At 37.0% G+C, this 25,436-nt stretch overlaps 1 protein-coding gene across 1 annotated transcript in view; it reads left to right on the top strand.

Moving 5' to 3' along the window:
* Positions 1-2,297: 2,297 nt before the first annotated feature.
* The window catches only part of LOC104502098 (ATPase family AAA domain-containing protein 2B-like), a gene marked incomplete at its 5' end in the record, with an annotated part of 33,483 nt that continues 10,344 nt past the window's right edge, over positions 2,298-25,436 (top strand). The window contains 8 exons of the mRNA XM_010146022.1: positions 2,298-2,430; positions 4,315-4,501; positions 5,677-5,862; positions 6,377-6,512; positions 6,822-7,018; positions 9,560-9,719; positions 13,235-13,357; positions 17,868-18,005. Coding sequence (XP_010144324.1) covers positions 2,298-2,430; positions 4,315-4,501; positions 5,677-5,862; positions 6,377-6,512; positions 6,822-7,018; positions 9,560-9,719; positions 13,235-13,357; positions 17,868-18,005 — 1,260 coding nt within the window. The remainder of the gene's footprint in view (positions 2,431-4,314; positions 4,502-5,676; positions 5,863-6,376; positions 6,513-6,821; positions 7,019-9,559; positions 9,720-13,234; positions 13,358-17,867; positions 18,006-25,436) is intronic.

The following is a 25,436-nucleotide window of genomic DNA, read 5'->3' as shown; positions in this document are numbered from 1 at the left end:
CCCACGGCAAGGGGGTGCCTGTGAAAGAGAGATTGTCCTTATTGTTGAAGAATTTAATTAAGTATCCCTGTCTTTGTTGTGAAGTTCTGGTACAGAGTATTTTCTTTGGTTACATTATTTACATTCCCATTTATTACTGCTCATTATTGCTAACAAAGTGAGTTTGGAAGCATTCATTGATTAAAATAGTAGTTTTACTAGATTATTCTGCTTCTGTGGCTACGTTTAAGTGTTGTAGATAATAGATTTTGAGAATACACGAACTAAGGTTTCTTTTAAAATTTCTTTTGTGCTTTAGTTTTTCTTCTTAAATAATACTGAATAATAATAAACTGAATAATAAGCTTAATCTGTGTTAAAATCAGCAAAATCCACTTTCACATACTCTGATTTTAAGTGTAAATGTAGATTACATGCTAGGGATTCAGTTTTTCTTGAATTCGGAGGTAGGTATATAGTGGATGCTTACTGGTATGCTTGCAGTCTGCAAATCAAGTTTTCTACATGTCTTTGCAGTTCACTAACAATTTCTTTTTCTCGTAATTCAGTGAGCCAGACGCTCAAGCGAAGGGTGCTGCAGAGGCTTGATGCTTGGTATTAAAAGATGCACTGCCTTTTTGAATCATTATATGTTTAAGGAAGCAAAAGCTGTGCCCAGCATGTGAGCATAGGGGTTTACCCTACGGTCCACATATGGTATAGCAAAAATTCCACCTATTTAGGGACTGCAGTGAACCGAGAGTTAGGAGGCCAGCTGGTTTGAAGGCTTCTGCCCTTGCCCAGAGCTAAATTTCCAGGAGCTTCTGTACTGCTTTTTCTTGCTGTGAAGTTTTTGGCCACTGGTTGGGCCAAACTTTGGCCACTTTGCCTGCTGAGGAATGATAGTCAGGTGTGTGACTGGGTCATTCCTTTTCCCATACCACCAGAGTATTATTCCTGCCCAGTCTATTCTGAATCCCATTCCTTCGATCACATAGCCAACTAAGGGAAGTTGTCTCAGCAGTTTTTCCTGGCACCAAATGTCTAGGTGCATAGCCCTTAGATGCGTCTCCATCCAACACTTAACGCTGCCTTGAAGTTAATTCCTTTGTGATGGGGGTTTGATCAGTGTGGTAAGATTGTGCCATGGCTTCATGTAAATCAGGCAAATCTTGCATGCATCATGTATTTGGGAACAATTTTTGCTATACCAAATATGGACCGTAGGGTAAATCCTACGCTCACAGCAGTCCGTTTTTCTAAGTGGCTGTGGCCAGCTCAAGCTACTGTTAGGATGTCCAGTGGTTGCCCTGAACAGCAGTGTTCTGCAGTGACTCCAGGCTGCTTTCAGAAATGCTGCCCAACCATTGCAGAGTACTCTGTTCCTCAGGAGACTTGGCCTCTGCATTGCTCTTACTGTGCTGATTTCTCTGTGGGAATGAGTGGCTTGCTTAGGGTAACATCAACTGAACTCCTTTCCTGGGGCTAAGGAAGATCTTGCAGCAGTTTTTTTCCCATTATCAAATCACAGCAGTCCACTCTTAATCACGTTGCAGCTCTGATGGCTGATTTAGCTGTACCTAATTTCCAACTGTCAACTATATTTGTATTTTAGTGCCATATTTGTATTTTTTGCAGTTGTCTGTCCCTGCAGTCTGCCTTTGTATGTAATCACTATTTTAGCTTTTTGTTTCTGAAGGTTTGTGTAGCACGTACTTCAGCTCATTATGCTACTCTATTAGCAAAGGAATTAAAATAGGTTAAAGTATAATATATGAACTTGGAAAGAATTGAAGAGTTTTGATAAAAAGTAATTTGATATTGTTTGACAGGTTATCAGAGGATGGTAAACAATTCTTGATAAACATATGTTGTCTAGGTAGTCATGCTGAGAATAATTTTTGAAGGATTGTACCTGTAAAAAATTTTGGCACTTAGAACAAATAAGTAAGTACAAAATTGTATGTAGTCTGAGGAATTACATATTTTATAACTTTATCCTTGAAAAACCTCTAGCTGTGAAATAGAACTAAAGGAAGCATTTCATAGCAAGTTAAACATTTGTTGTATTTGTGAAGTTATTATGGTTGATGGTTTAAAAAAATAAATTGTAATTATGATTACACTTCTACAATATTGGATTTGTTTTGGTTTTTGAAGTAATAAGTACTTATTCTGTGTTCTGATATTTAGATAGTTTTAATTCATTTTTCTACATTTGAAAAGGAGTGATAATTTACATGAAAAAAATTTAAGTCTTGTTTGTTGTGCATGTACTTAGAAGTGTAAAGTTCTAATTAATGTATTTCTTGGAACAGATGTACTAAGTCTAATATTAGATGATAGTGAAGAAGAAAACGCTTCATCAATTTTTGAGACGAGCTGTCACTCGGGATCACCAAAGAAACAGTCATCAGCTGCTATACATAAACCCTACCTTCATTTTACAATGTGAGTGTTTCTCTAAATGCGTGTAACCAGATAAAGCCATAAAGTTTTCACATCAGGAGAGGTAACGAAGGTGACCTTTTGCTTTGTGGTGGCAATGGTGTTCTGTGATAGAAACACGTAAGGGTACGAATGAGAGTTTTATGTGACTGGTCTTAGGAAAGGCCACATCCTAGACAGGGTAATATGAAATCTTTGCAACAGACAGGTGTAGCTTAGAAGTGAGGATGTTAACAGCAATTCTTAATTGTAACAAGCCATTGTGATTTGAAAGATTAAGAACTGAGAAGAGAGGTATGTAGGAGTATTTTGGAGGGATTGTTTGCTTTTTCTTGGTCTAAAGTCTTGTTGAGTGTCAGAGCACACAGCTGTTTGGATGCGTTGTATGGATAATGCATTCAGCATTTTTATTGTCTTTTTTTCATTGGTTTTCATGCAAATACCTTCCATATGTGTGTATATATACACCTCCTGTGTATATTGGACTGGCTACAATAATTAACAATAATAAACTACGGTTTCTTCATTTTGTATTAAGAATAGTTTTAGACTACGTTATGTAATGGGTTCAGTAGGGAGTTTGCTAAATAAAGAAAATGAGGTTAGGAAAACTGTTCAGTAGTAGTATAGTACTGTTTAGTAGAGCCATCTTGTGGAAAACAGCTAAAATTTTTGTTCTAAAGAGTAATGCCAGAACAATGTTTATGGAAGTGTAAGCATAAAAATAAGGATTTAAGTTCAAATAGTTGGAGGTACTTAGTCAAATATTTTAATGCCACATTTAAGCTTTTATTGTGGGATCAGGAGATGGGCACACAATATATATATTTGTGTGGATGAGTTTCTAAGTAAAATAATCTCAAAGATTGTGTTTATTTCTGTAAAATTATGTAAGCCTACCTTAAACAATTTTTCTGAGCACTTTTGATTGTTCTCTGCCTGTTAACCTTCACCACCAGAACTGAAGAGCTGAAGGTCAACAGTGTTCATGGCTGTTAGAAAATATTTAACCTGAAATAAACCCAGCCAGTCTTGTGTCATTGCCCAAGCTGGTTGATGTGCAGATTAAAATGTGTTAACGACAGAAAAAACAAATTAATTAAAAAACTTTGTTGTTTCATAATCAATTTTCTATAAGTAGAAGAGACTTTTAGTGGATAAACCTAATGCTTCTCTCTTCATGTCTCACCCCCAAAGTAATCACAAAACCCCCCAAATCCTTGCGTGGATCCCTTAGGATTTCTTATCAACAACAAAAACAAAAAATAAGTTTACCTTTACAGTTTTTCCTTTAAATTTTTTCTTCTGTCTTGAAATTTACTGAATAGAAGTGTACGAATATTCTATAATAGAAGATGAATAGTGATTTTATTCAATCCTACTTCAGGTACTATTTCTTAAACAAACAAAGTATTGAAATGCTAAGTGGTTCTTGGAAGTCTTGGGTAGCACTTAAGGGATGAATGGATTGACCTGGGATTCCTGAGGCTACTGAAATGAGGTGCTTTAATAATTGGGACTGAACTAGGCATGATTAAATAGATACCTTCACAGCAAGTCCATTAAGTCTTTTTATATGATCAAGGAATTGGTTTTAAATAAACTGGTTATAATACAAATTTTCATGGATTTAATATGTGCATAGCTTTGCACAGAGGAGTTTGAATTAAATTGCTCTGAAATCAAAGAATAGACAAAGGTCACATTACTGAGACTTGGAGTAGTCTTGAGGTGTAGCAGAGTTAGCTGAATCTTTTTTAGCCTGTTGTAGGAAACTGTTACCCATTACTGAAAGTGTTTTGAATTCTAAAATAGGTTGTTAAGTATATCCATCCGTTGATAACATTCACAGGTTCATTGTATTTTGTAACTGTTACTGTCTTGCAGGTCAGCTTATCACCAGCCAACCTCTTACAGACCAAGATTATTGCTGTCTGGAGAGAGAGGTTCGGGTCAGACTTCTCACCTTGCCCCAGCACTGTTGCACACCCTTGAAAAATTCTCTGTACACAGGCTAGATCTGCCAGCACTTTATTCAGTCAGTGCCAAAACGCCTGAAGAATCATGTGCACAGGTGACATTTCAGATTCTCTTGTAATGAGCAAGTTAAATAATTTTGGAACCTATTAGTTCCATAAATCACAGAATCATCTGGTTGGAAGAGACCCATAAGATCATCAAGTCCAACCATTCCCTCTGCACTGCCAGGGTCCTTAAACCATGTCCATCAATGCCACATCCACACCTCTTTTAAACACTTCCAGGGATAGAAACTCCACCATCTCCCTGGGCAGCCCGTTCCAATACTGCACAATGCTCTCTGTAACCTGGATCTCCCCTGGTGCAGTTTAAGGCCATTTCCTCTCTTCCTGTCACTTGTCACATGGGAAAAGAGGCCAACCCCCACTTCTCTACAACCTCCTCTCAGGTAGTTGTAGAGAGCAACAAGGTCTTCCCTCAGCCTCCTTTTCTCCAGACTAAACAACCCCAGTTCCCTCAGCTGCTCCTCATAGGACTTGCTCTCCAGACCCTTCACCAGCTTCAGTGCCCTTCTCTGAACACACAGAAGCACCTCAATGTCCTTGAAGAGGGGGGCTGAAAACTGGACACAGTATTGGAGATGCAGCCTCACCAGTGCCGAGTACAAGGGGAATGTAAGGCAGCTAACAGGAATGTAACTTAAAAGCCAGATTTTCATAGGCTCCTTCTTTTAAAAAAAAGGGGTCTCCGGGGGGGTGATTGAGTTCTCTGTGCCAACTTGTGAGACTTACTACATTTTTAGCTTGCCCCCTCAAACACATACCTAATGTCAAGTATGTTTAATCTGGGTATTTGATTCCTGATTTTCATTTTATGAGCTTGTGTATGAATTGGTGTGCTGCGGTTCTAGGCTATTTTACTTAGTTTTACGTGTTCTATGTTTCAGAAGAGCTAGTGGTGGATTTTGTATGGATTGCAAACCAGATTGATTTTCATCTTCATTTTTCATTCTTAGCCAGTTTTTAAAACGTAGGTACAAGCAGTTGTTTTATAGCCTCTCTAGCAAGTTGACATAAAAAAATTGAATGATACAGGTGACAGTCACAAACACTTGTTTAGAAAGACTTTATCATTAGATAATTTAATGTTATTGGAACATTTGTACATAAAATACCATAGTCATTTCCTAGTCCACAGTAACTTTTTTTACTCGCAAGTGATAATAACAAATAGTTTCTTAGTTTAAATACCACCGTTTCTTTTAATTAGATCTTTCGTGAAGCTCGAAGAACAGTACCAAGTATTGTTTACATGCCTCATATTGGTGATTGGTGGGAAGCTGTCAGTGAAACTGTGAGAGCTACTTTTCTAACTTTGCTGCAAGATATACCATCTTTTTCCCCTATATTTCTACTGTCTACCTCCGAGTCCATGTATAGTGAATTGCCTGAAGAGGTAAGTTTACTGTGGAAGGAGGCATTGTTAGGGAGGTATCTGCTCTTCAGAATGTTTTGATCATGTAACATTCTGTTTTGCAGTGGTTTTTCTAACTTAATTTCAAATATATCAAATGGTAAACAATACTAATGGGAATGTTTGTAATTTTCTTTTATGAGGGATGCATGTCCATATTACCGATTTTCATAATCTCCACGCTAGTTTGTTGAGAAGCCAGTTGTTCATTTTGACAAATTACTCTAGTATAATTAAATGCAGACTTAGTCTAAAGACCTGCAGAGGTGGCCATTGTTAGGATCATGGGGTACTGCAAGTTTAGTTACCACTGAAAATTTAGTAAGAATTACAAATGTTTGTTTTCCCTAGGCTGTGTACTCAGCTTTGGGTAGAGTTTACTCTTTTCTCTCTTGTGGATAATTTTGAAAAGTTTGTGACTAGTGTTTCAATATGGTCATTAATCATTTATTTTTCAGTAGGGGCTCAATTTTCATACGGCTTTTTTTTTTTTTAGGTGAAATGTATTTTCAGAATCCAGTATGAAGAGGTTTTTTATATTCAAAGACCAAGTGAAGAAGACAGGCTGCGATTTTTCAAAGGGTTAATTCTTGATGAGGCAGCAGTGCCCCCACCAAGGAGGAAACAGGCTGGTAACTAAATTACAGTAAACCAAATAATAGTAATGTGATTGGAATGTTTTATTTTGTGATGTTTTACTTTTTCAGAAGGTGTGGGTAAATGACTGTGTAATTAACATTTAACAGTGTTAATCAGTGCCAGGAATAAATTTTGTATGTTACATTTACTGATTTCGGAAAATGGAGAGCTGTGGGTTAAGGATGCAGGGATAGTTAGATTGATGAGGCAGATGAAAAACAATGAAATTTGAAGTGGCATAATCCCAAGAGCCACTGTGTTGTTAATATTTCCGTTGTCTGACTTCTTGTTTTTTTCCCTAGCTCTTCGTGCTCTGGAAGTTCTTCCTCTTGCACTGCCATGTCCTGCCCGTGAGCTGTCAGAAGCGGAAAAACAGCGAATGGAGGACCAGGAAGAGAACACATTGAGAGAGCTGCGGTTGTTTCTCAGGGATGTTACCAAGAGGCTGGCCACAGACAAACGCTTTAACATCTTCAGCAAACCGGTGGATATTGAAGAGGTCTTGTTTCAGTAATGTGCAAACAATGAAGCTGAAACTATTAGAAAAAGAATATAAATTTTAAAAAGGAAATTGATAAATTAGTAAGAAAATAGATGTTTGATCCATAATCTTTCCTATCTAAAATGCTGTTTTTTAGCTGGTGAGGTAGTCACAGCCTCATCATCTTTGATGCAGGAGCTGGAGCTTGTCTTTTGGCTATAGCAGTGATCTATTGAAAAACTTCGTGCATTCCCATTCAATTTTATAACTGAAATCAGCATTTAAAAATGGCATCACACTTATCCCTACCAGTGCTCCTGAAATATTTGAAACCATAAATATAATTCTTTAATAAAAGCTCTTACATCGTAATCATAGGCTTGGTAATATTGGGAAAGTGATCTGTGTTCTGTAATGTATTCAGCCTTAATAGTATTGTTGAATAATTTCAGCAGTAATGCTTGTGGATGCCATTAATCACAAATGGTAGCACATCATAAGGCATTAACTGGTCGATTATGGAGTGTGCTTGCCTAACTGATGAGACAGTTTGATCTGCAAATCTGTTTTCAGGTGCTGCTATATGAGTAGGATTGTGTTTGGTCTGACTTTGAGATCAGATGCTGGCCCACTGCATAAGAAAATAAAAGCAGCTTACTTGCTTCTGCAGAGAAGTATCTCTCTTGGAAAACTTTGAGATGAATATGCATATCAAGAGTTACAGCATTGTAAAAAGCAGATTTGCAGTATGAATTCCATGCGGGAAGGAACGGGAGTCTCTTGTGGGCCCACACAGTCCTCTCATAATTTGAACTTTCCATAGTGTTCGATAGCTGGCTATTTTGAAAGGCTGGCAAGAGCTCTTTAACGTGGCAACTTAACGTGTGAGCATGGTCTGAGCAGTAACTTCTTTTGATTGTTATTATGAAACTGCTTGGGAGGCCCATTATTTTAGGGGCTCTTCATCCTTTTAGTAAAGGCAGTTTCTTTCCACAAGGAACTTGGCCTTGTTAAGGCAAGTTAGAGCATGTGGAGAAAGAACAAATTACTGTCCTTGTTTTGTAGGTGGAGAGAATCAAAATGCGAATTTGTTATTTAAAGATTTGTGAAAAATCATGCTCATATATAATCACAGCACTGAAAATTAAATGTAATCCTTTTTGTGCCACCTGGTGCATTTAAGCACAGGACTATCTTTCCTTTTCTGCAGCAGCCTGTCTGCTTGTCTTTCTGAGAAAATAGGTTAGGTTTGTTCCACTCCTACTTGTGTTGTGGAGAATGCTGCTATGTGGGAAGTCGAGGATGTTCCTGACTAATTCAAGCAGCAATATTTACAGTTTCCACTGAAGTTTCTTTCTGATGATGTGCTATCAAGAAAAGGAAGCCTGTGGCTTGGATTTCCAATCACTGAACCAATTATTATCGTGTTTCTATAGAGGGAGAGAAAAAGAGAGTTTTTTTCAGATTTAATTCTTTATTATAAATTTCAACGTGTATTTAAGGAATTAAGTGATAGACTGCTGTCCACTGAAGTAATGCGTAAATGCTAGTTTATGCTGTAATATGCTTTTGTCTGAATGTCTACAGGCACTTCATTAAAAAAAATCTATTATGGCTAGATCTGAATGCTTATTTAACTCTTCAGCATTTTGGCAACTGCCATCGTATGTGGGTGATTTCAAAAGGAAAAAACTGCAATAATGTGTCTGAGGCTGCCAGTATTTTTAATTGATTGTAATCTTAATTACATTGAAACATTCAAGTACAAGACTTTTTTTTCCTTGAGGAAAATAACAATTTCATAGATTTTTTTTTTTTTTTTTTTTTTTTTTTTTTTTTTTTTTTTTTTTTTTTTTTTGGTGAAATTTGTTACAGCAGCTGTGCTGATACATTTGACTGTGAAACTTGAAACCCTTATGGTATCATTAATTACACTAAATACTTTTTAGCGTACCCTAGTGGTTGCTAAATCTCCAGTTACGAGATAAGCTTACAGAAAACTCTGAACCGTGACATAAGGCTGTCCCTTTAGGTGCCCTTCTGTAGTCAGGTTAATGTCTTCAATCAATAAAACCTGACTTCTTTTGCTGAATGAGGGATTGAAAGAAGTAATCAATAGAAGATATTTAAAAGCTGACAATTTGACTGTTCAGTTTAATGAGAACTTTACCTACATGGAGAACAAAATACAGCTTCCCTTGTTTTGTATAGGGTTTTAAGTTTTACCTTTCTAACCCAAGACACTATAAAACCCCCCCCAGTCTAAATAAAATTAAAAATACATTTATGTTAATGTTTTGCCTCAAAAATACCATTTAATTCATTTTGAGAGATAAATTGGTAAGCTACTGGGGAAAAAAGTAACTCTGGAAGTCCAGTGTTTTATTTAGTCTAGTGAAACTTCTGTTTTCAACATAAATTTTTTAGAAATCAAAATGATAAGGTAATTCACTAGAGCTAAGTATGTGGAATGAGTAAGAGCATGAAGATGTGAAATTTGCCGTGTTTAAATTGTTGTGCATATGGTCCGTGTCATTTCTGTATGCTGTCTGTTTATAGGTTTCAGATTACCTTGAAGTTATCAAAGAGCCAATGGACCTATCAACAGTAATAACCAAAATTGATAAACACAACTACTTAACAGCCAAGGATTTCCTAACAGATATTGACCTGATCTGCAGCAATGCATTGGAGTACAATCCAGACAAAGATCCTGGAGGTAAGGACCTGCTTTGTTTTGGCCTACCTAAACCTGAGAACCTGGTGTTTTATCACGTATTTGGTTCCTATTCGGGCATTTAAATAAACGGCGTGCTATGTGGTAATTAGGGCAAGCAAGTCCCGAGGGTCTGAGCTTTTAGTGTTCTGAGGCGTGTGGTGCACTGGGGGACCTTATAAGAGTAGGAGAACTACGTACAGCATTCAGAGTTGTTTTCTGATAAACTAGGTTTTGTACTTCCTTTTCAAATTTGATAGCTCCTTTTTAGTGAGTAGACTTTGTATATGCAACAAAACCCTTAATGTAATTTGGAGAGCTCTGTAGAGAATCCTGCACGCAGTCTGGTGGTGGCCTGCTTTGTTTCCACTTTGGCTTAGAACATGACACTCACACACAGGAATTAAGAACTATGTACTTGGAGATAGAAATAAATGAGGATAAATCATCTGGCTAGGAAGTCAGTTGCGGCTGATGAGGAGAGATTAGAAGATATTGTCGTGACAAAATGTGGCGGAGTTCTTTCAATTTAAATGGAATTTGTAGGTTGAAGGGCTTGTAAGAGTTGTCATGCTCAAAACTAAGGAAAGAACGTCTTGTGTACCCTTTGATAGGGCCACCTTACCATGCACACTGCAAAAAGAAAACTTGTCACCTTCAAGAGTCGTCAATAACAAACATAACAACACCAAAAAAGCACCCTTTTAAAATGTAGTTGTTTGTGATATATATATGAGACCTGGAAATCCGGATCCATCTGCAAATGCAGTCCAAGGCGTTAAAAGGTTTTTCATGAATCTTGTGAAATCATTTCACCAGCTTAAGGCCTGTTTTTCTATATTTTTCTTGCTTCTTAAATTTTTGGTTTTCTGAGGTATCTGCAAGTGTCTTCTGTGGACTAGGTACAGTATATAGTCTGGTCAAGTAGCTACGCTTGTTTTTCACATTTGGCTTTTGAACCCAGTGCTGGTTCACATACGTGGAAAATAAGCTTTCTTCAATTTATGGTTCATTTTGTTTTACAACTAAAAAAGGTGCATTGATAAAATACAGCAAAAGTATCTTGATAAGACTGTCATCTTGATCTGTCATCTTGATAAGACACTTTAGAGGACTTCTAATGTATAATTCCTGTGAACTCATCAGAGCCTTGACGGACACTTGGGTTCTGAGTGTCTCTGAAGAGCGCCTCTGTAGAAGATGGACTATGAGACATACCTCCTGCATACGACTGACGTATGTTTGTGACTTAGCGATGGACTTTTGGAAGAATAGCCTTTGTTCTCAGTTTTAGGCCATTTGAATCTGTGGGCTTGGTTGTTTAATTCTAGGAAATGTAGTCTGAAGAGGTTTTATTTAAGTTTTAGAGCAAGTGTTATGGGATTAGAGACTTCTAAGGTCAGATCTGCTCAGGATCGTGAACACCACAAGTCATGGGTTCAGTGTGGCTGAAACATTTACGTTTATTCTGATAGCAAAGACAACTTGGGAGTCATTTAGCAACAGAGTTTTTCATTGAGCTTGTCCAGAGAGAAAGAGTCTATAAGAAATAGGAGACCAAAATCAGGATATTTTAGGAATAGGAAATTCTAGGGAATTTTGTTTAGGGAACCACAATAGGAATGTTTTTTGGTCTTCCTTGCCTCCAGACTGAGCTGGGAGAAATGGATCTGGCTATTTCTAGCTTAAGTTTTGGGTTAGAGTTTCTGACCATTCAGTAGGTAGTGTAAGATAGTTCTGTCCTCTCTATTGCCAACAGCTGATAATGTATTGCTCTTCTGGCCTGCAAGGTCTCTTGAGCTGTTTTTTGAATAAACTGCTGAGGCAGCACATCATGTCTGTTGTGAATGAGCGTTCAGATGCATTGGTTGAATGTTCTTTAAAGCTGGGCATATACACTTACCTCTGCTTCATGCTTGAATTTGCAGAAGAATCATACTGTACCTGCTTCCATCCAGTTGTTGTTCACTTGGAAAGACAGTACCAGAGGACCAGACCAGCTGGTGTTATGTAGAGCACAGATACTCAGAACTGCCTTTTTTGCATTTCCCCCCTCGTCCTGGTACTTTGCTATAAAATTTCAGATAGGTTATGTAGTAAGATTATTTTTTCTTTCCCTCCGTTGTTTGAGCAGGAAATGTTCTTAAAGGTGTGGAAACATTACCATTATATGTTACACATAATAGTGTTTGCCCCTCTGAAGCACTGTCTTAAGTGGTGGCAGTTTTCCCCAGAAAACATAAGTAGAGCTTATTTGAGCTGGATACTGGATATTATTTTTCACTCTGCAGTTTCTCCACCTGTAAAATTCAGTGTTTCTAGAATTACAAACTTTGTTTAATAAATGTTCAGTGATATTCTTAGTTGTTGTCCTCAGTGATTATTAAAACAGATTAAATCTGCTAATCTTGTAATATGTTGTAGGTGTTCATGTTAATGATTGCTGTTGAAGTACGTCCATCAGCTGGAAAAAGTATTTCGGTGTGGGTGAATTGACAAATTAAATATGTTTGTGCTAAAAGCAAACAATGAGTGTTGTAGGTTTCACTCAGAAACAACAGTCTAGATTTCAATTTTCTCCACATACAAGCTTATTAAGTACAATTACTTTTCAAACTTCAACAACATTGGAATAATTTCTTTAGTGTGTTTCAGAGATACGGGAACTTGTCTTCTCTGAAAAAATGTTTTTTCATGACTCGCATGTAGGCTTCCAGTAGGGGCAATATTTTTTGTCCTGTTCCCCAAACAGAGATGAAAATTTAGCAAACTCAAGGCTTGTTTCTTGCAAGTTTTTCTCAATGGATTAAAATGAGCAATAGCTATTCAATATAAGTGATAAAGTAACTTGTTTTTGCAAAATTTTGAATTTTCTAGTAGATGTTAAATAAAAACTAAGCAATAATTTAAGGTTAAAAAAACACCCCCACCCCCCACAAACAAAAAAAACTCCCAGACATGGGAGGAATATAAGCAAGGTAGGGCTAGCTTACAAATTCAGGAGATATCTGGTATGATTTTGCAGGCAATATAATTGTGTGAGTGTTCCTTTTGCCCAGTGGATAAATTAATTCCTGGGCAAGTGTCCCATTACTTTTTGGTCTCTCTGCACTGTACTCCATTATACTGCTTAGCTTTGCTTGTAGAAACTGGTACGCTTGCTGATTCTAGCAAGTTACTAAGGATTGCAAGTTGATTTAGGTGTGTTCATCGTTCACTGTTTGTACTTATTTACAATGCCAGTATTGATTAAAGTAACAATTTGATACTTCTGAAAATATATCTTCTATATATATACATATTTATCCTATGTATGTTACTTCCTGTATCTCTTACATAGCTGGGTTGTGAATTTTGAACGTGCTGTGGTGTTGAGTCATCTACATTTTCATACAGTACTATTTCCCAGTTACCCCTGTCTCTATCAGCGTTGTAATATACGATATAGAACAACATAATATGGTAAAGAATTTACATATTTGTGATAAAATTAACAAGTGTGCTGTCCTGTTTTCTAGATAAAATAATTAGACATAGAGCTTGTACCTTGAAGGACACCGCTCATGCTATCATTGCTGCTGAACTGGATCCAGAGTTTAATAAGATGTGTGAAGAAATCAAGGAAGCGAGAAGAAAAAGAGGTATGTTTAACTTCATTTATCATATCAAACATATATGGGGTAGAAAACAAAATTTACAAACGTCCGTATAAAAATTTAAATGTAAGAAGAAATACAGAACAGATGTCAGATTCAGGCAGTGCATGTTAAAGGATGCCTGAGCTTGAAACTTGTCTACTATAAGAGGTGGTCTAATAAGACACTGCCCTTGTTACAAAAGAAGGGTGCATTGCCTGTTGGTACAAAAAGTATTTTAGAACATGGTGAACAGATAAATTGGGGCTTACAGTGCAACTGAAGATACAGTGAAAGTAGAGCTGTATTCCAAAAATGCCATGTAATGCAGTGTAATACCATTCTCCCTAATCATAATTGTTGTTTAAAACAGTGGCTTTTCAGTTCACCCTGGTAGTGCACAAGCGTCCTTTTGGTGATTATCTGTTGATGAAGAAACAGGTGTTACATACACATTGAGGGGAGCATGAGGCTGACATTCCAACGGTCCAGAGTCAAGAAATACAACCACCTATGTTGGAGGACATCCTTGCTTAGTTTGATGAAGTTAGTGCTGTTATTTTCAACTTGTAGACCATAGGTCTCCAATTCTGTGGTCAGCTTGTAAAGTGACCAGAAAAGGTAGTCAAAAGCACAAACATATTCCCAGTATGGGAACAAGTCTCTGTTTAAATGACAGATTCTGTACCTCCATGGAAAAGGTTTCAAGTTCTGAAAATAAAGGTTGAAAGTCACTGAACTATAACATTATAACAAAATTTCATGCTAATTTAGGGATTACTGATTTCAGTAATTTCAGCCTTGCCTTGGCAAGTTGTTTCTTACTTCGTTTCCAGCTTTGGTAAAAAAACTGCATTATTTGATTTCTAGGTTGAATTTGGCCGGTATTAACGTATAGCTGCTGGTTCTTGAAATACTTCTATCAGTAGACTAAAGACCCTTTTTTAATAAATTTCTTTGAACCCTGCAAGTATCTGTAGGCTTTCTCTTCAGGTTTGAACGAATACAGTACTTTTTATTTTCCCATTCAGTCATGCTTTTTTTTTTTGTCTAATTCTGTACAAGCTTCCAATGTGTCTTTTGAATTGTGGATAAGAGAACCAATTGCAACTCAATGTGGTTGTAAAATAGAACTATTATAGTGCCTTCATTTCTCCTCTGTACTTTTCTATTAGAAATATAAGAATATTCCCAGTTTTGGCTTTAGTGTCATGCTGTGAGCTATACTCAGTTAATTATCTATTATGAGTCCCCCATGATTGTTAAATGTTTTTGCTTCCAAGGTTAAAGTAACCATTTGTAAGAGCTCTTTGTTACCAAGAGTGACTGCATACCTTGTGAGTCCTTCCTTGCAAGTCTCCCAAAAGCTAACTGGAACACTGCCCCTTTCTTCTGTGGCAGCGACCAAGTAATATGTACTTGTGGTGCAATGAACTTGTTAAATCAGGAAAAGAAGATACTGTTGGTGTTGGATGCTGATTAGTGGGTCTTCAGTATATATAGGTGATTAGCAGTATCAGCTAATTGTGAGTGACAGCAGCTCACACACAACAATGGACATTTCAAAGATGCTTATGCTTTTGGACCACATCGTGGTGGTTTTTAAGAACAAATGAGCTCTGTAGTTGGTCCAGCTGCAAAGTGTAGAAGGCTAAAATCATTGACTATTAGCAAGGACAGAAGAGTTGGAGCGCATGGAAGGAGCTGTGTTTGATTAACTGGTTATGGATGAAGAAAAATGTATCAAGCTTTTGAGCTCTAAGGAAACCTCGTGCTGTAAGGCAAGTATAAGAGATTGTCAGGTCCCTGAATCAAGAGTTGTGTCAAAGATTGTGGTGTAGAACATCAAGAAGATGGCTCTTCAGGGCTGTAGTCTTGACAATGGTCATTGTAATGGATGGAATGAATGCGAATGCTAATCAACCCTGCCATTACTCCTATTTTGCTCTACAGAATATGCTCAGCAAGACAGCAGATAAGCAAAATCATCATGCATCTGCTGGCCTAGACTCTGACACTTGTCCAAAATGTTTGAAAACAGGGTAAGGGATGACAAAGGCATATACTTGGATTTTCTTCTTTTGATTGGACGTCCACAAGGTTATTATGGGATTTCTGGTTTCCTCTTTGGAGTGATTACCAGAGATGGTCAGGTAGAGAAGTGATCCCTAGATCCTCCGTTTTCCTCTCTTCTTCACGATAAGAGTATATTTTGAAATAATGAAATGTTTCAGTGAGGATATACTTGAGGAAAACTGTAAGCAGTGTAAACTCTGCTTTTTGCTGTCCAAAAGCTTTGTGCAACTGGTTGCTTAAATGCGAGGGTGGTTGCTTATATCGGGCTGTTTGCCTGAGTGGAGCTACCTGATGATATCGTGCTGAATCAGGCAACCAGCCTTGTTGCCTGACTAGTGTATGAGGCAAAGTGACAGGGAACTGAACCCTTAAGTACTTTGTTTTAGTATCAACAAGAAATGTCCAACAAAGGCCTTAAATGAATGTTGAGACTGCAGTTGCAGTGAGCGTGCATCACTATATGATGCATGCTTTTTTTTTCTTTTTTCAGCTCAGAGTACCCTAAGCTTCTGTTTTCATTTTCCTTTAAAAGTGCCAGATTGGCACGTACACAGTCTGCGTGTATTTCTGGACTCATCTTGATAAAGGACGCTACCTTCAAGCCTGACCAGAGTTATGATTCCTAGCTTGCCAACAGGACTCTTCTGAAGGAAGGGCAATAACGCAAACAGTGGACTACAGGGGGAAAAAAGTCCACATTTATCATGACAATCTGTTAGTGGTTGCTGGACTGAATATAAAACTTGTATTAATACCTCTTCAGAAGAGGTCAAGGTAGTGTTGCAGCCATAGATGGAGTTAGTGGGTGCTGTGACATTCGGAGAGGCAATTTGTCTTCTGACAAAAAGAATGTGCCCCATACTTGATCAGATCTTGGCCAACATTTTCTTGGCTGCATTTGGAAAGACTTCTACATTCAGCATGAGATTTGGATGGAATCGAGCAAGCTGATTTGTATGAGGCTTCTGGTAGATTCTCTGGAAATGTTACCAGGTGTTTCTGTCTAGAATCACAGAGGAATTTAGGAAGCAAGTGACACATACTGTAGGCTTTTCAATCTTCACCCAGTTAAAAAGACATCAATTTTCTGAGTAGTGCCATGTATTAGCTCTTAATTTATTTCCAGGATATTGAAGATGAGAGTTAGGGCTAAAAAGCTCCATAGCCATTTTCTTTGCAATTCTCTTGGCAAGTTATTTAGCCATCTTAGTTTTAAAACTGAAGGTATTTTCTGCATCACTTTCTTTTCCCACAACTTTTCTGGGTTTTTTGACAAATCTGCCGTTTTTACGTAGTACTGAGACTGGTGACCGATTTCAAAAGTAATGCTGCAGTGTAACAGAATAAAATAGAAAAAAGTAACAGAAAAAAATAGTATCTAGAAGTTAAACTAGAATTCATGTTCTTGTATTACTGAAATATGAAAGAATTGAAAGGGTGTAGATATAAGGAAAACAAGTTCTAAGTTGATAAATTAAAAAAAACCCAAACCACGAAAAACCTAGAACACTGGAATTGGCAGCTTCCTGTGGAAACCAGCAGATAACAAGGTAGAAGTGGTGGATATTTCAAGTAATGAAATATGCTTGATATACAGTTGGAAATACTTCTTACGGTACCTAGAAAGTTATGCTGTAGCTGTTAACTGTTAGGTGAGAGTTCCTTTGTGAATCTATTTAATTTCTGCATCCATTGTTTTTAGAGTGTCTCCTCAGCTTTTGATCACTTGGTTCTGGTTACTGTTGGTAACATGTATGACATGGTGTGACATTTTGAAGACTGTTACAGTGGATGGATGGGAAATTCTAGTTCATGGATAGGAAACTTCAGAGATTTATTTATGTCTTTAAAATGTACTTCACTAATATGAAAGCTTGGATTTTTAAAATTTAATTAAAACCCCTTTGAAATAGTAAAAGCTATAAGATTAAATTATATTTCAGAAAGCAAACCAGACTTCTTGTTAGAAGCAGAATCATATTTTTCTTAATCTAAGAGCTCATATTGACTCTGAAATGGATCCATTTTACATAACAGATTATGATGACAATACAAGGTTTTTACTGAGATACTCTTTTTGATATGGCATACAGTGCTATAATGAATAGCCATTTATTTTAAATCATCTGCTTAGAATTAGGAAAAATTGAAACTGTCAATAAGAATTTGCTTTATAGAGGAAATATGTATAGAAGAGTGTAATCTTTAGGGACTTTTTCTAAGCTGTCAGAACTGACATTTCCAAGACCACAATGCAAGCAGTAAGTTATTTTTTCTGTAGAAAACAAACATTCTTGATTGTAATCTTTCTTTTGAATGTCCAACTAAATATTAATTGATATGTTCTTAGTGCAGCATGGTATTCTACATTTCTTTTTAAATTCAATAGTTTTATGCAGCTTGGTTTATTTAAATAGGTATGGTTATCTTCTGTGTGCAGGCTTGTCAGTAACAGCAGAACAAATAAATCCTCATGGTTCTACTGTACGGAAGACAGAAGCTAGAGTTGAAGAGGCTTTTCGGAACAAACAAAAACCCACAATGGCGGTGTGGCCCAACTCTGCGAATAAATGTGCATGTGAGTACCTTGGGTGATAATTGTGCAACATTAGAGGTACTTCCAGTGGCAGACATTTAAAATGTATCTCTACTACTGTTTACTGATTATTTCTAGGAGAAATTTTAGGTATGAAATACGTGGAACTTTAGGAAATACTATTTTTCTGACTACGTGAAATGTCTGCCCATGAAGTTGTAAAGAAGCAGGATTTCTGATTTTGTGATTAAGAACTGTTTTTCTAATGCAGTACAGGTATTATATTTTTCTTTGAAAAAGACTATTTTCAGTATAAGTCAGCTCTGATCTGATGAGATCAGTTTTATCTGTTTGGTGAGCGTTAACTTTTGTTTACTCTGTGTGCATTCACAGGTACAAACTACGTGCTGCTTCATACTCTCTCACACGCGCTATAGTTACTCACTTCCTGTCTCCAGTACATACAGCATCATGCTAAAAGTTAGAAAAGAGATTTCAAATTTAACTGTATTTTCCTTCATGGCACCCAGTTTTCAGTAGTCAGTACCCATTATTGGTGGAGTTAAGATACTCTTACTGCAACCTACTGGTTTAGTCCAATTAAGTGATCAATACCTGTAGAACTGTGAGGAGTGACCGTGGTGTAGGTAACCAGGGGCACTGCTAATAATTTTCAAGAGGTAGGTTGATTACAACAGGTAAATATACAACAGGTAATTTTGTTGTAAAAAAAATAAAGACTATAAGAGAAAATGAATATGAGGGATATACTGGTAGTTGTGCATGGCTTTCTTGATGAAGATGGGTAATCGTTATGAATATATTATTAAGCATTATCAATTATTGCTTAATAGGCAAACTGATAGATAGAAACTGACAGATTTTTACTGGTGTCTGTGCTCTCCTTCATGGTGCTTTTCCTTGATGCGAAAGAGTTTTCTGGGCATGGTGATAACTGTCCAGAGATGAAAATCATTTATATATGAATGATAGTGTTGATGTCAAATAGTTTAATAAGTTTGAGGTGTATGGTTTTATTTCCTGAAGCTGTAATGTTTTCTGTGAAAGGAATTAAAGTCAATCGTACAGAGTTATGGATTGAATAAATTGTTTTATAATAAATTGATGATGTTGGATCCAAGCTGTTCTTTATTCACTTGGCTGCTCATGCAAAAAACAGAGAGAGAGAAGGGATTCTTAATTTTTTTTTTTTTTTTTAGTTTCCTGTGAAATCCAAGGTGGAGATTCTCTCTCTGGCTGATCTGTAGAGCACTTCCCTGGCTTTGTGTGCTGTGCAGCAGACGGTAGCGTTTATAGATCTCCTGGGAAGAGACATAGCAGCCATTACTGGTGACTTGCTTAAAAAGAAGCTCTGGTTCTTCTGCGCTCTTCTCCACCTAATGTTGTGGATGCAGTGGCACTCATTTGAAGATGAGAACCATTGATTTAAGGAAACTACCATTGTTTCTGTGTGTAAACAAAAAAGAAGTTGTTGTTGAGGCATCCATTCTGCTAGTGTTTTGATTTAGGTTGGAAGGCAAGAAAATTTGAGACTTAGTGGTGTTCGAGACTATGATCAAATGGAAAACTGCCTTTAAAGACTGAGTCTACCTAGTCCAGAAGGGATGTGATGCACGTAGTAATCAAAGAGAGAGAACCAGGAGTTGATGAGCAATCAGACATCTGCAGAAGGGATTCAAGTAGTACACGGGCACACTTAAAATATTGATGTGGTAAGATCAGTAGGGACTAGAAACTAGGAAGAGAAACAGTCTTAAAAGGATATTTGGAGGAAGGAGGTAGAGTAAGGTGAGAGCAGAACTGAGCAGATTGTAGAGAGCTCGAATAGCAGCCAATTGTATGGAAGGTTGTGACTGTATAAATGGAAGAAACAAGTTTAAAGAAGGCATTTCTGAACAGAGAATTTTAGAGGTAGAGTGGAAATTTTTCCTGGTCAAGAAGTAAGAGGTGTTTTTAGTTTTTTGGGTTTTTTATAGACTAAAACATTACACAGACAGAGTAACAAGGACAGTGATTCATCTATTTTAATTACACAGGATAAAAACTGTACTCTCCAATTAAAAATTCTGAAAATCTCCCACTTTTGTTGCTCTTTGAACTTGAATTAGAGCAATCTAAGGGAAAAAAATCACCAGTCATAACATTATTTTAATTAAATTATTTTGATTGAAATGATTTTTTAGGTGCTTTGTTTACCATATTTTAGAAGATAGCTGGAAAAAGCTCAATTCAGATGGAACACTTGAGAATTCTAAAGGAAATTATTGTTAAGCATCTTCTCTGAAAACAGAGTGGACAACACACAGTGCAGCAGCCTTGCCCATTTGAAAGCCCTGTTTACTGTTGAGGGACTAGTACAATAGAGAACAAGTTAGTTTATCATGTGTTGGTTTGTTTTCTGAAGTTACGTATTTTGTATGCAACTGTATGTAGTTTTTTAGTTACATATTATTTTGTGATCTATTTGATTTTTCTAATGTATTTTAGTTTTTTTTTTCTTTAAATTGATTAGACCAGGTGGGCTATTAGAAATGTGGCTCCAAATAGTTGTTCTATTTGAAGGCATGATGATAGATTTAATCTGCAACTTCTGTTTCCCTTGTTGAAGGTTCACCTGAGGTGGATTGTGTATCACAGCATAGATGAGTTTTAGAAGTGTTGCATTACTAGAAGTTGCTGAATATCCATTTTGGAGAGTTCTGCCACAGAGAATTTAAAATATTTCCATATTGACGGTCTATTTTGAGAAAAGTGCAAGTCTTCTGGTGGGAACTTAGAATGGGACATAGTTCAAAAGCCAAATGCAAGTGTAGTTGTATGATTGCAAAGTTGTGTGGTTGGAAGGAACCTCTGAAGATCATCTAATCTAACTCCCCTGCTCCCAGCTGGTTGCTCAAGGCTGATGAGTGCGGTTTGAATATCACCAAGAATGGAGGCTCTGTGACATGCCTGGGAAACCTCTTCTAGTGCGTGGCTGCTTTCACAATAATTTATTTTTCTTAATTTTTAATGTAATGTCTTGTATTTCCATCTGCGCCCATTGCCTGTTGTCACTGGGCACCAATGAGAAGGGTCTCGTTTCACCTGTTTATCTACGTGTGGAAGAGGAAACTACCAGCAGCATGCAGTTTGGAGTGTCTGGTAATTTAGTCATTGCTAAGGGGTTTAGATGCACTTAGTACATAAAACATCAGCATCTCTTTAATTGCTGGGATGCTGTATAGCACAACTTTGTCCTACTGCTCTATTTTGCCAGTAGATGGAGTATGTTGCATATTATTTTACTGACTTGCACTTGCTTCCTTTAGTGTTACATATAAATAAACTGTTCGGAGAAGATTTGGTTTTATATTCTTACCTTTTTTTGGAGTATTCAACAATATTATATTGTAGTGATAGGCTGTGTATTTTGTTTTCTTCATACAGAAGATGTCTTATGATGTACGATAAATATAATAGCTGTGAAAATGGCATTTGGAGCAAATAAACAAAATGTTCTTTGTTATGTGAAGCATTAAAAATAGAAGCTTTATAGAAAAGTCATGTTATGAAATACTAAGTAAACACACTGCTAATTTTCCCAGTAATTTAAGTGAGTAGTGGTCTCTATAGCAGGAACCGTAAGGAGATGAAGCAAGGATATAAAAAAACACTGCAGAAAATCTAGTTCCTAAATAACTACTACTTTGTGTGCCTTTCTGTGTTGTGTTTTGTTGGGTTTTTGTTTTTGCTAAGTGGTGATCTTTGCTGTTATACAAAACTATCTGTTTCTGCTTTATAATGGGAAGGAGGTTTTGGGTTGGCAAGAGTATTTTTAAAGATTTTTGGAAAGAAAAGTTACTTTGTTTATAATCTTTCTCAGAAACCATTTTATTCTCAGTCTTTGTCTAATTTTCATCTGTGTAGTCTCTTTTCTTTGGCCTCTCTGCTACAGTGTGTCAATGATGGCTGTTCTTCAGGTTATGACTATAACTGCAGTGATGCTTTATCAAAGGATGTGACAGGCCAGATGCCATATGGGGTCTATTATTTTAATTATTTTCTGCCTTATGGGCTGGTTCTGAATTTGGATTCAGAATTTGGGTACTTGCATATTAACAATCATCCAGATGCTAACATTAACAACCTAGTAGCTGCTGCTGTTTTGTCACAAATTGTACACTTGCTATGGTTTTCTTTACTCTTCCCGCTCTCCAGAAAGGGGATTTGAACTTGAATTAATTCTCACTTGAGATAGAGGCAAGGACTGTAACTTGACAAACACCATTAAAAATTATTTTCTCAAATTTGAAGACATCTTGACTCAGAATTCTCTGTTTCTTTATTGTTTTGTTCTGGGTAGATCAGAAGCCGGCATTCTGGATGAGAGTAGTTTGATCTCCTGTATCTGATGCTCATTCAACCATAAGCTTTAAGAGGAAGTTGCAAACATCTGAGAAAAATTATGTTCATGCCCGTGTTTGCAGGAAATAAACGTTTCCGAGTTGATTAACGGTTGTTTTAAACCCCATAGGCTTTGTAATGCTTCTAATTTAAAAAGCTATTTAGTGAATTTGTGGGAGTTGTAATAAATCCTGACGGCCTGTTTGTTTTTTGAGATCCCATCAAACTTTTGGACTCAGTGATATCTAGCGGCAAAGAAATTTTCTTTCATCATTAGTAGTATCTGCCTCTTGAATTAATCAAATGTCTTTTTTCTCTGACAGAGGGCCAAGAGGGTCTTACAATTTACCTGATCGGTGACTTTTCTATATTCTCTTGTTATTCATCTCCTTTCTAACTCACTTATCCAAGACTGCTCAGCCTCTCCTCTAAAAGGAGGTCTTCCTTTTAGACACATGGTGAAAAGGAACTTTTTAGAAAGAACTCATTTAAAAAATCTCTTAACAGTTTTTTTTCCCTCTAAGTGGTGCACACAAGTGATGTGATAAAAAACAGTTTTCAGACCTTTTATATATCTTCATCTTTCCGCCCTTTTGAAAACTGTTAACTTTAAAAATGTTAACTTTACACTAAGTCTTTAAACAATTTAAAGTTTCTGCCTGCAGAAGTTGTTGATTTTCTTGTGATTATTTCCCATGACTAACAAATAGTTTTCTTTGGTGTGTTTTTTTTTTTTTTAATTTTGCCTCTTTGACACAGAAAGCAACCAGCAGCCATGAGTCTTCTCAGATATGTGATATAAATGAATGTTGTAAACTTTACTGAATGTAATTTTAGTTAGGGGGGGAGCTAATTCTTTGCTTGTGAAGTTGCAGGAGAACCTTGTGTATGTTCGTCGCTCTCTTGCAGCAGGGTAGATGTCATTCAGTAGTCCTTAAGAGCCAGCTTGAATGTACCAAAAATGTGTATAGCTGTAATAGTTGCTATTGTGCAAAGCTACCCAGCAGAGGGAAAATGAGCAGATCTATAGAGGTGGAAAGTCTAAAAATGATCTCCACAGGTGATATTAATCTGATTGCCTCTTTTGACTTCTTTTTTCTCTTTAATTTTCCTTTGTGACTGTCTTGTCATGTACTTTACTAACATACTTACTCTGGTTTCATGTGAATGATACTTTTAGCTTGGTTTTCCAAGAAAATAATATCTGTGCTCTCTGTCCATCTCTGCTTCCTAATAACTTCTGAACCATTTAGCCAGGTTAAGACCAATTTGATAGGAGTTGAGGACTGAAATATCAGTTTCTTGCAGTTTTTGTGAAAATTGGTATCTGGATAAATCTACACATCTACTGAAGAAAAAGGCTGTAGATTGAAAATAATAGTTACCTGTTCTGCCTGGCCTTCTAGCTGACTGGTTAAAACATTGTATTGGCCAGGCATGGCATGCCCATCTCAGATGTTGAGTATTTTATATCCTGTTCAGCTGGGATGGGGGAGAACAGAAGATACTGGGAGAGTTTTGTGGGAAATATTGAAGAGCTTTAGTTGGGAGCGTTACAGGGGATGGTAGGGAAAAGCAGTTGATTAGGGAGAGAAAATGCTGAGATGTTGCAGCCAAAATTTCTCTTTTGGAAACATGCTTCATCTACTTTTAGAACTTGACTTGTCCTTGTTGAGTAGAAGTGCCCAGATCCTTCAAGTATTTATTTACATAACATAAACTGTTGTATATGCTGATGGATATCATAAATATGTTAAGTTGTTGCATACAGGTTTTTTAATGTATTTATCAGGTCTGTAGCTTGACTACCTTCCATCTAGGTGAAGAAAAAGACGTGTCTTCTAGGGGTTAGGTCCAAAGTCACTTCAAGCTGGTCAAACTGCAGGTTAGTGCTAATGGTGCTGTCTGGCCTTTCCAGTGGTTGCGTATTCCCACTATCTCCCCTGTGCCAGCACCATGATTCTTGAGTTGAAGGCTCAAATAAAGGTGTTGAAAACTAACCCAGAAAAAAACCCATAATGTTTCAGATGGATTTAGTTCCCTTATCTGTTTTACTGCAGGAACAGTAGTGCCGGCACAAACATAGTGGAAATGCTGTAGCTGGCTTTGGAGGGAGGAATGGCTTTGTCTGTTAGTGGAAGCTGGCACCTTGTTTTGCTTTTTAAGCCATTGTGGAACTGTGCTCTGTTCATTCTTGCTGCTTATCTCTGACTACCGTTTGGGACTTTGAGATTAAAAACTCTAGAGGCTTTCAAGTGGACTATTCAGTGCCCCTTGGTAAGAAATGTGGAGCTACTGGAAGCAGCTAAATTACTGTGGCAGATACATAGATATCCTGGATGCTGCATGAGAAAGTGTACATTGCTGGTAATAAGTGCTTTCTCAAGGCTTTGTGTTACTTTACACACAAGACATCAGAAAGAAGTTCAGGGTTTTGATCATGGAAGAAAAACTTAAAGCATCTGCATGGCTTCAAGTGGTTCTTGATACTGTAGGCACAAAATCTAGATCCATGGTGATCTTGCTTGTCATGAGACAAGCAATCCTTTGGATTTAATCCCCATGAAATAAAGGCAACAATAGAGAATCTGCTCTTTGATGGATGTGAGTTTTATCATTTAATGACAGAGGATTCACATTCTCTGACCGACTTTTAAGCAGTGCAGGGGCATATAAGGGTCTTTTCTGCAGCATGAAGTGAACTTCTTAGCTTCACTAATGCTGTTCTATACTTGATACAGTGTAGTAGTCAAACTACTGAAATTTTCAAGAGAAACATCTGCTTTGACTGCTGCATCTTCTCATCCACATCCAGACTTGCTTGTTAATGATTGACAATTTTAAAATCTAGCTATGTCTTCTTCCCTTTCCAACTGCTAACTTTATTTCTGTGAGTTCTGAAGTTCTGTCACTGTACTACTACATTTGGAGACTGTAACAGTATACCTCAACTCTGAAGCTTCTGTATCATTCACCTGTGCTTTTGAGATAGGTTTTCCTGAGACTGTACTGAACAGTAAGGTCACAGCTACCGCTAGATCTTGCAGAATTACTTCAGGAATGAGGGAA

This window comes from Buceros rhinoceros, unplaced genomic scaffold (assembly GCF_000710305.1).
Source record: "Buceros rhinoceros silvestris isolate BGI_N320 unplaced genomic scaffold, ASM71030v1 scaffold1162, whole genome shotgun sequence".
NCBI lineage: Eukaryota > Metazoa > Chordata > Aves > Bucerotiformes > Bucerotidae > Buceros > Buceros rhinoceros.
Note: the sequence above shows the minus strand (reverse complement) of the source record. Positions and strands in the feature narration are given on the sequence as shown.